Below are 14,270 nucleotides of genomic sequence, written 5' to 3' on the forward strand. Positions count from 1 at the left end.
AAATGATTCATAAATCAAGCGACAAATGGCACGATTTCGAAGGAAATACATTTAAGCTCGATTTGCTGGAGTTTATTGAGATGAGACAGAATGCCCTAGAAATATATTGATATTCATCATGGTATAAAATGGAAATGTATGTATGAAAAAATTATCTGTTTCGTGCATGTTGACTGGAAGCAACTCATTGACGATCACTGTGTTATTTAGATCTATTGCTATTATATTTGATATGTTTTAAGCACTCGCAAATAAGTCCTATTCTCCATTGGATAAAGCATTGGCACCGAAGGGCCATCAGCAGAGGCCGCTGTTGGCCCTGAATGAGTTGACATACCGTTGTATTCGTTTGGTACACAGCTGTACTGAACTTAAGGTCCAGTACTGAAACGGGTTTTTTTTTTTTTGGTTTTTTTTACTCTCTTGCTAGCTTTTATGTTCTTTTACAATGTAGTGCTTTGGGATTTGCTCCACAACTATAAAGCGCCCTACAAATCAAATATATTATTATTGTATTATTAAAGCTAGTGCTCTGGTCATGCATCCACTCAACTCATAGAAAATACAGCATCAGGCTATTCTAAAAGTATTGATACTAAATTACTAATACTGATACTAATAAAAAGAGTATTGAACCGTTTTTAACAGCTGGGAGATACCTTTCTAGTATCTGTATCATGCAACACTAGTAAATACATTTATTTTGACATTCTGATTTAAGAACTTTCTATATAAAAGTTAATTTATCTGACTGCTTGTATTAATTTATGAAAAAGTAGCCATAATATAGCAGTAATATAGATTATAAAATTGAGGATGTAATATATTATTGAGCTGCATCGTAGAATCGAATCATGGACAACTGAATCGTAATCTAATCGTGAGGCCAGTGAAGATTCACAGCTACCTACAACACCTCTACTATACCTCTACTACATACATAGTCCACCTAATCTGCCATCACCTGCTCTCCATGAGTGACTGAGCAGGATCTATGACTGGTAGCCCACAGCCTCCTCTGCTATCATCAGTTATGTCAGTGTGACTGTCTGTCTTTCAGCAGGCCATGCTGTCTCTGTCTGCTGTCTGTCTGTTAGAAGTTTGTGCTGTATGTATGTATGTATGTATGTATGTATGTATGTATGTATGTATGTATGTATGTATGTATGTATGTATGTATGTATGTATGTATGTATGTATGTATGTATCTATGTGTGTATGTATGTATGTATGTCTGTCAGGGGTGGGTCTGTCTGTCTGGCTGTCTGTCTGTGGTTGGTGCTGTCTGTCTGAGGTTGGTGCTGTCTGTCAGTCAGATCATGGTACTGTATCAGTGAGAAACCTGATCCAAACCTGATTATCATGGAACTGCTCTGTTTCTCACAGCTTTTTGAGGAGAAAAAAAAACTCATTCCTCAAAAGAACATGTTATGTAACAGAGTGAAACACAGCTGACCCCATGACTGGAGGTGTGTGTGTGTGTGTGTGTGTCCGTCGGCAGGCTGTGCTGTGTAACACCCATTTATTGGCTTGCATTACAGGCACATTCCCAAAATCACAGTTCAGTTCAACTCATCAACAACATTCTTTATTTATTTTCTTTATATTTGGTATTCAAAATCATATTATGTTTTCATGCATTCTGTTCTGACAGCTGTAATACACAGAGATACATAGCAGGCTGACAGAAACGCCTCAGATGTTTTGTGTATGGAATGTTGCAAGGTAGGGTTTGTCTCTGTGTCTGACAGGGTCAAAGGTCACACAAAGGAGGACGTCGTGTCGTGTCTTTATGTGAGGTTTCTCACATGCGGTTCCACAGCTAAGGGTGGCCATGGTTACTTACTGGTTTAGGTTATCGTGTACTTTTCTTTCTCCCCTCTCTAAGGTTTTTAGGAGTTTATGGAGCACTTTGTTACTTAAAGGTGCTATAGATAACATTCAGCCACTAGATGTCGCACCAGAGCACCATGTAATTTATCCAATCAGGTGCATTCCACATGGGGAAATGGGAAGTAGGGAGGGGATACATGCACATGTAAACAACATTAATGTTGACCTCGCAAGCATTTTTTTAATTACAAATGAATTAATCAATACTTTTTTGGGGAAAAGCTATACTTTTATTCGGCACCTTTCTAAAAGCTCTGTGGGTGTATTATATATATATTAGGGCTGTCAAAATTAATGCTTTAACTTTGGAGATTAATTTAAATTAATTAAAGCATTAAAATAAATGAATCTAGATTAATCTATGGAGTGAAAAATCTTCAACGTTCTGAACTTTCAGCAGTATTTGCTTGTTCTTTTTTTGCATCGACTCATGCACCTTTTTGAAAATCATCTGACATGAAGCTGGAACACATTTTTGTTGTTACTATGATTTATATTACTAGTAAAATAGTATTTGAATCTAAATATACTTTCTTTGTGTTGATTTTACATTAATTCCATGATTTTGAATGTAAATATCTGTTACAAGCTTCGGTCTTAAATCGAAAAATGCAATTTTTAATCTAGATTAATTACAGAAAATGGTGAGATTAATTAGTTAATCTTTTTTTTTAATCTATTGACAGCACTAATATATATATATATATTAGAGCTGGGCCGTTAACGGCGTTAACGTGCTGCGTTAACGCTATACTAGTATCGCGCGATAATATAATTAACGCTTTTTTTTTTTTTTTCTTTTTTTTTTTTAACCTCTATTTACCCAGGGTAGGTTCGCTGAGCACAGATGCTCTTTTTCAGGAACGCCCTGCTTCACATTCACACAGTTCCATTCACACCTGGGAGCTGCCCAGTACAACCACAGTTGACACCATTGGCCACTGAGCAACTCCACTGGAGCAGTTGATTCAAGCCATGTCACATAGTTCAAGTTTGAAATGATTCTTTCTGTTTTGAATGAATGAATGAATGAAAACTTTATTTAACAGATTGCAGAATGGGTACAATACAGTACGGCTCAATACATACAATTGTTAAGGGGATGCAGACCTGAGAAAGACGTTTGTCTTGTTTCCATCAGGGTCCCCCATTTTCAATTCATATAGACATATATGACATACATGACATACAGATAGTCAGTACTGCTACATCTATACATTTATGACATACCAGATTTGCAAATACAGTACTGTTTGTGATACAGAAGGAGTCAAGAAAAGGGAGTATATACATTTGACGTAGAAACTGTACATTGGAGGTTGGGTGGGGGGGGTTGGGTACATTGGGATATTGACAACCATACTGGGTAATTTACATTGGAGGTGGTTGGGGGGGGGGGGGGGCGGGGGGCACACTGTATAAACAAGTAACACTGTACATTGAGGGGGGGGGGGGAGGAGACACTGTACAAACAAACACAATTGTACATTGAACTATTGACAAAACCATACTAGGTAAATGACTGTACATTGGAGGGGGTTGGAATGATTGGGTTAGGATATTTACAGGGGCCAGTGTTGAATTGCAGTCTCCCGTAGGTGTCCCTTGAGAGAGGTTTTGAAAGTGGGTAGTGATCCACATTCCTTTACAGCTTTGGGTAGGGCGTTCCACATTGATGTGGCATAATTGCGAAACGTGTTTAGTCCCTTATTTGAGCCGAATCTGGGTTTGACATGATTTGTGGAGCTCCCTCTGGTGTTGTGATCGTGGTATTCACTGACCTTTGGGAAGTATTTTGACATGTACATGGGTACCTTGGTCGTGTAGTGTATCTTGTAGACCAGGCCCATTGCAAGTTGTTGTACTCTGTCGTCTACTCTAAGCCATCCTAGGTTGTCGAAGTGGGCAGGGGTGAGGTGGGTTCTAGGAGTAAGGTCAAGCAGTAGTCTGACCAGTTTGTTTTGAGATGTTTGTAATTTTGTTTTTAGCGCCTTTGAGGTGCTTTGGTACCATGAGGTGCAAGCATAGTCGTAGTACCCCTGAATGAGTGCTCCTGCCAGAGTCTTCAGGGTGTTCTTGTTTACCAGAGAGGAGATCCGGTACAAGAATCGAGTTCGTTGGTTGACTTTTTTTATTACATTGGATGCCATTTTGTCACAGGAGAGATTAGCCTCTAGGATGGACCCCAGGTAGGTAATTTCATCTTTCCTTGTGACAATATTGTCACCCACTGTAACCGAGAAGCCGTCGGTCTTGCTGAGTTTGTTATTTGAACCGAAGAGAATGGACTCTGTTTTGCCCATGTGTAATGATAGTTTGTTATCAGCGAGCCATATGCAGATTCTGCCTAGTTCCGAGCTGAGGGTTTTTTCAACCTGTAACTTGTTCTTGTCAGAGACCAGCAGGGCTGAGTCGTCCGCAAACAGGAACAAGTTGCAGTCACAAGCTGACGACATGTCATTTGCATAAATTAGGAACTCCTGAGAGTGCTAGATACTGTACTGTACTGGTAATATTATTTATTTGTGTTAACTTCTGAATAAAACAACTTATTAAACACAAGTACATCTTATTGAACATTATTTTGATATTTCATTACCAATTATCATAGCAAAACAGCTTTTTCAAACAGTCTGTAATGCATTTTGGAAACGGGAGATGGGCTCATGGTGTAATGGGCCACCTGGCCTGAGAAACATAAGGAGGAAAGAAAACGTAAGGACTTACTTCTGGTCATTATTTGGGTAGAACACACATATTTTGAATGCCTTCGGCAGGTTTTTAAATTTTTTTTTTTTGGGTCATTTTAATCTAGATTAATCTAGATTAAATCCAGGATTGCAGATAGATTAATCTAGATTAAAAAAAATTATCTATGCCCACCTCTAATATATATATATATATATATATATATAATATATATATATATATATATATATATATATATATATATATATATATATATATATATATATATATATATATATATATATATATATATATATATAACTAAAAGGAGAAAACCTTCAAGGGAAAGAAGGGACCGCACACTCCACAGGACTCGTTTTTGCTTATTTATTGTTGCACAACGCGTTTCCATTTTTGTAACCACTATCCGTTCTGTGTAACCTATATGGGTGTGGTTTTAAGTCTGTTTTAAACTATTTATCAGGTCTAATGACCTAGGTATTTGTCACTTCTCTCATATTGCTTTATTATATATAATTTTCAAAAATGAGTCTGTGTATGTATGTGGTCTCTAGGCATTTCTATACATAAGAGTGATATGTATCCTACAAAATGATAAAATTAAATGTGATAATTGAGTAGCCAATGGGCTTGATGTGTTACGATTTGTCACTTCTCTCATTTTGTATTATATAATTTTCAAAAATGAGTGTGTATATATGTGGTCTCTATGCATAATTTTTATACATAAGAGTTATATGCATTACATCCTGCAAAATCATCAAATTAAATGTGATAATTGAGTAGCCAATGGGCTTGATGTATTACGATGTGGGGTGGAGTATGCTATACATAATGATGATCATTGATGACACCTGCTGCATAGCACCTGAGGAAGCGATAGCGAAACGCGTTGTGCAACAATAAATAAGCAAAAACGAGTCCTGTGGAGTGTGCGGTCCCTTCTTTCCCTTGAAGGTTTTCTCCTTTTAGTTTATTTATCTCTCTTGCGCTGACCTGCACCTCCAGTCGGGGTCCAACCAGATGTGCACGAGTCTTATCTAGTTTAATATATATATATATATATATATATATATATATATATATATATATATATATATATATATATATATATATATATATATATATATATATATATTACTCTACATAAAAATGTCATCTATAGGACCTTTAATTGTATTCAAAGTTGAAAGTTTTACGTTTTAAGTGCGACTGACCCCCTGGACTGTGTATCACATGCTCCATGAATGCGGCTCTGACTTTATGAGCTTTTACACCCAAATGCTAGTAGATCTGATTTAATTTGGGTGTAAGCTCACAAACATTGTATGTCCTCCTAAAATCAAAGCCCCATTCAATGTTGATTTGCCTTATTCACCTAGCCACCATCTCTTTTTTCGTATATCGCTATGAATTCATTGCAATGAGCTGATGACTAATACTGATACATACCATGTATGTATGTTTACAAAACTACAGTGATGAAATCAGTCGGGTGATCATGATCTTTTTTTTTGTATCCACTTTTTTCCCTTTCTATTTTTCCTCCCATCCCAATTCTAGTGTGCCAATTCTCCCCTCCCCTGTCTTGAACGTTGCTCGCATATGCCCCCCACTGCCCGGTTGTAGGGAGGATAGAAGCCTTGCATCACGTGTCCCCTCCGATACACGAGGAGGCAGCCTGTCACATCTTTTCACCTGCCAGCGCGGACTCATTGGTGAGGTGTAACGTGTGGGAGGCTCACACTACCCCCGCCATTTCCTGTCTCTGCTGTGCAGGCGTCCCCAACCGACCTGTAGGAGTCGCTGTCCACTAGGGCTGACCTTCGAAGCTTTTTTTGGCAATCGAAGCTTCGGGCCGAGCTTTGATTTTAATTCGAAGCTTCAAGAAAAAAAATATATATATATGTTATATATATATATTAACACATTGACGGCCACGGGGATTAGACGGGCCCCACTCTAGACGACCAGCATATGTAAACAGACTTGGGGCTGTTTGTAGAGCTAAATCTATACTTTATAGTATTGCTATCTGTCCATTCTCATTGTCAATTGAGTCCATAAACCGTCCCTTCAAAATGGATTAAAGAAAAAAACTAAATTCATCAATACGTTCTCATTTTATAGCGCCGTGAATATAAGCGTTATACGGCATTTGGTCTAGTATATTTCCTGGAAGGCGAGATAAAGGGCTAATAGCTACTAACGTTATATCCAATGGCATTTCCGTTATACAAAAGCTACAGTTAAAACTCAAACTGCATATGATCGGTATGATCCTCAAGCATGTATGCATGAAAGGGGGGGGGGGGGCGGGGGACGTCGTTTCTGATTATTGATTACCAATAACCGTGTTCGTCTAAGTAGCCACATACGCTGGTCGGCTGGTTGAGTATCATAGCAAGCTCTGATCAGCATGTAATTTACGTGAAAAAGATCTTACCATGAGCCGGTTGGATCCCCCTGAGCATTTCCCCGTTATCGATCGCCATCTGGTAGATCGATATGTGCATTGGCTGATGATAAATCCCCTTATTGCATAGTGAAATCCGCGATCCAAAACGTATTCCGTGCAACAGACAATAGCTATCGCTTCAGGTGAGTAGAAAACTACATTAGAGATAAAAAAAAATAAAAATCGGCCACATGGAACACTGCATTATCGCGATAGCGCCCCTAAGAGGATCTGGCCGGTAATGCACTTTCTCGAATTCAAAGAGTAGGGTACATCTGCAGTGCAGCTCGGCGACCTTGAATAGGTTATTAAAATGGAATAAAAGCCAAAACAACTTGCCACAAATATATCCGTCTTTCGGTCCATTAAGCATGGATTCGAAACACGTTTATATCCGTGGTCGGGCGCCATTGTGTTAATTATAATATATATATTTTTTTATCTTATGTTGTGGGACTTGTACAACACTTTGGTAAACTTTGTTGTTTTTAAATGTGCTCTATAAATAAAGTGTATTGGATTAATTAATTAAGTAGCCCCTTTCGTGACTGTGACGCAGCCAACAAGGTTGCACTCGGCTGCGCTGCCTGGGTGCAGTGGGGCTGCTCTCACAGCCAACGACATGACATTACATAATTATGTTGCAACCTTCGTCTATCAAGCAAACAATTATATTATATTTAATTTATAATTTATAATTATATCAGACAATGCACCTACAAAAGCAGATGATTACAATTAAATTAGCCAACTTGGTAACACATTAGTCATAGCAGCATAGGCATAGCCTTAATAATGTTTTGTGTGGCGTCGCCGTCGTGTACAACGATACCTCCTTTTTTTAGGTGATTTGACAAAGTTGTTGTAGAGTTGTGATATGCCATTTTCTTCTGGCATATCTGGCACTCGGCTTTTTGGGCATTGTCTTTGCATATTTTAAAGTGTAACCACACGTCTCTGATGACTTCTTCGTCGACATGTCTGCTGCACATGTCCTTGTTGTTTTCAACACCGATAATCTCCACGTGCTTGTTGTAGAGAGGTAGAGTCGAGGCACCGCTTACTTTCGTTTCATTGGAATGGAGGCGCAAGATTTTGGAGGCAAACATTTTTTTTTATTATTGTTTTTTTTTTACTTTGATTTTTTTTTTTTTAAAGCTTGTGCCATCGAACGAAGCTTCAAAGCTTCAAAGTATTTAAGACAGCCCTACTGTCCACAACGTCCAGATTACCACCCCTTGACTTCCACCCGCTAACTCTGCCAATTGAGTTAGTATGACGGCTGGCCCAAGCCGGAGGCAACGCCGACAGCCGGAGTTGAACCCGGTGTTTCTTGCGTTGGTGACGAGCCCAGCTGCCCAGGTGATCATGATCTTGTAATTCTGATAGTGTATTCTGACTGTTGTTTTGACTATTTAGGTTTTTGAAGTGTCATTTTTATAGTTAAGCTTTTACATTGAAGTGAATGGCCACTTCCACACCCGTACTTCACATTTAGCTTTAGCTTATTATAGCTTTCTACTGAACTCACTGAGAGGACATTGGTATCTATCTTCTTGTCTGACTCTAGAGAAGATGGTAAGAGCATAATGTTGTTGTGTATGTTTTAACCATAACCTCGTCCTCACTGGAGACGTCACGCCTACTCCTACCCCTTACCTTAACCCTAACCTAAACTAGAGATCACTTGCTGAAATATAGCTCTCTTGGTGGGTGATATCCTAATCTGTTTCAATTATTCATCATAACACTAAATGCACACTCACCCTGCCATGGAGGCGCGTGTGGGAGGTGATTAGAAGGATCCTGACGTGGCTGTGGCATATCCCATTTAACCACTTAACATCTATAATCTCACAATCTCAATGTGCTTTTCCCTTCAAACATGATTCCTACAAGTAATTGAGGCCTTGCACCGAATGTCTGTGTTTTTCTCTGTTTTCCAGCATGGCTGCCTGCCTGTATCATAGCAACCATTGTTTTGTACATGGCAATGTACAAGTCAATGCCTGTATGGCTAGTATTTATTTTATTAAATGTATATTGGAGTTAACACCCATTGCTCTTTTATGGGAGACATTCAATCAACAACAAATATGCTCCAGACAAACATTTCTCTTTTAGAAGAGAGGAGAAGAAAAGAGGGAGACTGAGAAATGGGGAGAGACATAGACAGAAATAAGAGAGAGAGAAAGGAGAATGAAAGACATGGAGAGAGACAGAAAGACAGCAGAGAGAATGAAAGAAACATGGAGAGAGGGAGAGATAGACAGACAGACAGACAGACAGACAGACAGAGAGAATCAAAGAGACGGAGAGAGAATGAGAGAGATGGGGAGAAAGACAGGTATTGTGGCAGAGGGCTGCGGAGGGAGAACCGATTGCTTAAGCACGCGCTGAGAGGCGGGAGCAGAGAGGAGCTGGAAGGGGGAGGGAGGGAGCAGAGAGGAGGCAGGACAGAGAGAATACCGCTCCTTAACAAGACCAGACCCACAAGACAGGAGCACCATGGAAGGGAGGAGAGAAGGAGAGGGGGAGAGGGAGCGAGAGAGAGAGGACACTGCAAACTAAAGCAAGGATGGACGACTGTTGGAGTTTAAGCTATCTTGCTGTTTTTTAGAGAGGGAACGCAAGGATGGTGTGACTAATATTTTGTGTTTGGTTGAGTTTGAGTTTTGTGCAACTGTTGCTTGTGTGTGATTTCCCACGAGCATGCTGTGAACTGACTTAAAGGAGAATCACTGGGCAGTCTGTTTCTTTCAATGTACCGGTATTTCCCCTATTGAGACGGGAGGAAGGCTGAGAGTGAGACATGGTTATGGCGGGATTTGATCCAAGGCTAGCGGGGTTACATGTATCCACATAGACACCAACTGAAGACACTTTTGAGCAGACTGTCTTGCAGTTAGACTAGGTTTTTCTAAGGACAGCGGTAAACTGTGTTGAGACTGTAACCTGTCTTGGAGTTAGACTTGTAGTCAGACTATAGGTTGTAGTCAGACTGTAGTTAGACTGTATTTAGAATGTAGGTTGTAGTTTGACTGTAGCTAGACTGTAGGTAAGAATTGGACTGTAGTTTAGCTGTAGATAGACTGTAGTTTGGTTGTAGTTATGCTGTAGGTTGGTGTTGGGCTGTAGTTAGACTGTAGGTAGTACAGTAAGTGTAGTGTACCAGTAGCAGGCATCAGGATGCATCTGGTGGTCGAACCGTCTCAGGGAGCCATGCTCTGCACGCTGCCTCACTTGTGGAGAACTCCGTCTTGACTCAGACAGCGATCTGTCGCCTGTAAGTAGAGATGCTCTGATCCTGCAGCACTCAAAACTCCAGAGGAGTCTATTCTCAAAGGCTGATTGATATATAGAGATAACATATCATGTTGATTTTATTATGTTAGCAGACGTTGTGATTGTAATATTATTTGCAATGGCACTTGTTCAAGGTCTTGTCTTGAGTTAAAATCTAGATTGTAGTATATTGTAATATTAGTAGTATATTGTGGAAATATATTTACCTGCTATGTAAGAGTCACCGCATCACATTATACTATCGCCTCTTTGATTTCTCCTTGTATATATAGACCTAGTATTTACTGTATATAATGTATTATATGGACCTAGTATTTATATAATGTGTTATATGGACCTAGTATTTATATAATGTATTATATGGACATAGTATTTTAGGATATGAGACACATCCGATGGTCAATCTTACTTTAGCTGTTTTATTATGTAGATTATCATTTCTTTCAAAAAAAATTATCAATGGATATTGCATTCTTTCATATTGCTAAATAATAATATATGAATTCTATATTGTTCCATCCTACCTCTTGGAATTCATCATAACATGTTTTATTACCAGTTACTGTGGGCTACAACTATAAATACCCAATTTGTTTCAGTGGACTATCAAGTTGATGTCATTGCAGTGGTGCCTCTCTGTAGGGGAAACGCTGCATGTAATCCCTGATGTTTTGAGTCATTTGTCAAATTCAGCTTTGATGTTGGTTATTATGGGTGTGTTGCAGCCTATAAACTCATCATAAAACACAATAGTGATAGTGATCTGTTAAGATCTGATTGCATGTGGTGGATACCGCTCCTTACATGTTCGCTGTAGTGGCTGGTACTATGAGAGAGGTGTTATGTAAGGAGTCATGGTTCCTACGTTTCAAAACAGTTTTCGTTGAGGAATGAAAACTAGTCTGTTTGGTTTCCTGATTTCCTGTTTGGTTTCACATAGGAGGTGATTTGAGCTGCGCTCGCCACTAGTACAGCTCACATCTGACATCACGGAGGAGAGAGCAAAATGGGCAGGGTTTAGAAGAGTAGAAAGACGGATGACATAATCTACTCTGCATTGTTTACCTGCCATTGTGTATTTGTGTTTGAAACGTGTTTGTAGAAATTAGGAAATTGTAATAGTGTGAGTATCAACCTGGCCTCATGTGCCTAGGGTTGGGTACCTTTTCACATTTGAACCGGTACCTGTGAATCGATACCGGTACCCAACGGTACCTTTTCTCTGTACTTTAGTTTCTAAAACTGTCCTACCTCAGTTAAAAAAAAAAAAAAAAAAACTTCAAATAATTTATTATCATTATTATTTATTTAGAACATTTGTTAATATATAATATTGCAGCGAGCGTTTTCTGCATCTAGCTTTGTAAAGTGTAACAACACTTGCAACCGTTTTTGGCTTGCCAATGCCCCGACTGCTTTGTTGTTGAATCAAGTCAAATCCTAGGTAAGCGTGTATTGTGTGTGTGAACGTTGACGTGAACATGCGGCACACTTCATAGGTTTCATTTTGCGGTAAACGAAACGTTGACGTCATCGGACTTAAATGTGGCACCTGCGGATCTCATGTGATGGTACACACTACGCTGAAAAGCATATGCATATCCGTTTGTGGAGTGAAGTTGTGGAATGATTTACCTGAATACATCAAAATGAGTAAACATATTGCACAATTTAAAAAGCAGCTTAAAAAATACACATTCGAGAAATATAGAATTGAATAATGCGGATAAACAAAGTAATGTTATATTGTGTTATGTAGTGTGGTATTGTATTTACTGCTGTCAAGTTACTCAAGTTTTTTTCTTTTTGTACTATAAGTCAAAGTATAGTATATAATGTATTATACTAAATTATGTTAAATCAAGTCAAATTTAATGGAAGAAAAAAATTTAAATGTAAGGGGGTAGGGATCAATAAGCTTAGCTTCCCTCTACTCCTTTTTTGAACATGTCAACAAACTAACTACATTGCTCTTGACTTTTTGCTTCATTTCTTTTTCATTATGATTGTTATGTATGACAGAGCTTAATATTGTGATTTGTTTGGAGGAATATGGAGAATACATGTTCAAAAACTTACTTTTTCATTCATTCATTCATTCATTCATTCATTCAATCAGTACTCTGTAGTACCGACGTGATTCGGTCGGTACCCTTAAAAGTACCTGATTAGGTCGGTACCCTTAAAAGTACCTGATTAGGTCGGTACCCTTAAAAGTACCTGATTCTGTACCCATCCCTACATGTGCCTGGCTGGTTTCCTCTCATTTCTATTGGAATAGCTCGCAGAGGAGTGCACTTTGCTTGGCGCAGTGAAAAGCCATCGTGGTTGTGCCGCATGCCATTGTAAATAAGGGGTTTTAGAGTGCAGCAGTGCCGCTGTTGCGTCCTCTGTGAAAGGCACCTGAGAACGGGCTGCATTCAGTCTTTCTTTCCTTGGACCTTGGCGAATTCAGATCCGTTACTTACTAGAACCAAACTGCTAGTCAAATGTAAAAAAAAAATATATATATAATAATTGAATGGATAAATAAAACGATTGATATGAGGTGAACTGAAAACGCATCACTGGTTCTTGTCCCTTTTTACATGATTTTGGGGATGTGCCTATAATGCCAATAAATGGGTTGTTACAAAGCACAGCCTGCCTGATGCTTGTTTCCTATTGGTACATCCCATAATAGCAAATATAACACACACAGATGTCATGTCTCACTATAACGTTCAGTCAACAAACTTTATCTTTTACATTGTATTTTTTGATAGTCAAGTTGAAATACAACCATAGTGTTATATTATATTAATAAAAACCTTCATTTTGGTTACATACAAGCGAGGATAAAACAAAATTATTATAATAATTGGTACGCCTAAATGAAATCCTTAAAACATATTGATAAAGCATAAAAAGCTGCCTTGGTGATTTTTAACTCATCAAACCCCTCCGAAAAGAACATGGCCAGTAATCTACTGTACTCCAGCTGCTTGTCATTCTTCCATGAAGAAGCTTTTGTTCAAGTGAGATGTTTGACTTGAACTACCTTGAACTGTCTGCTGAAGCCGCCTCGTCGTCGTCAACACGCCGCTTTCTTTGAGAGAAGTTTGAAAAGGAACAATGATGCCTCCGAACAGAGGAGCTGAAACAAGAGGTCTTGTGACAGGCCCACTCAGTCATACCAGGCTTTCTGTTGGTAGGAGAGAGAGGCAGAGTAGAGACCGAGAGCCTGTGGCCCAACAAAGCTATACACTGTTCTTCTGTCTGAACAGAGACATGGCCATTGGCTGGCCAACAGACTCTCTTACTCTCCTAACCAAGGTTAGAGCTGTGTTAGCAGAGAGCCTAGCTAGGAGTCAGTAGACTCCCCTATCACAGGTTTCTACGTCAAATGTATACTCTCTTTTCTGGACTCTTTTTGTATCACAAACAGACACAGTACTGTATTTGCAAATCTGGTATGTCATAAATGTATAGATGTAGCAGTACTGTCTATCTGTATGTCGTGTGTGTCATATATGTTATGATGAATTGAAAATGGGGGACCCTGATGTAAACAAGACGAAAGTATTTATCTGGTCTGCATCCCCTTAACAATTGTATGTATTGAGCTGTACTGTACTGTACCCATTCTGCAATCTGTTAATAAAGTTTTCAATCAATCAATCAAACAGGTCATAGTTGTTAGCTGAGAGGCTAGCTAGGAGCCAGTAGACTCACCTATCACAGGTCATAGTTGTTAGCAGAGAAGCTAGCTAGGAGCCAGTAGACTCTCCTATCACCGGTCATAGTTGTTAGCAGAGAGGCTAGCTAGGAGCCAATAGACTCACCTATCACAGCTTAGAATTGTTAGCAGAGGCTATCTAGGAGCCAATATAATCACAGACCAGAGCTGTTACTAAATATATTA

The 14,270-nt window shown here is 39.0% G+C and overlaps 1 protein-coding gene across 1 annotated transcript in view; it reads left to right on the plus strand.

The window, feature by feature from the left end:
* LOC311237130 (protein phosphatase Slingshot homolog 1-like) overlaps positions 1–14,270 on the plus strand; it is a gene marked incomplete at its 5' end in the record, with an annotated part of 85,171 nt that overhangs the window by 23,065 nt on the left and 47,836 nt on the right. The window contains 2 exon segments of the mRNA XM_084324936.1: positions 10,239–10,301; positions 10,304–10,346. Coding sequence (XP_084181062.1) covers positions 10,239–10,301; positions 10,304–10,346 — 106 coding nt within the window.

Source organism: Notolepis coatsorum (genome assembly GCF_963971535.1).
Source record: "Notolepis coatsorum genome assembly, chromosome: 11".
Taxonomy (NCBI): domain Eukaryota; kingdom Metazoa; phylum Chordata; class Actinopteri; order Aulopiformes; family Paralepididae; genus Notolepis; species Notolepis coatsorum.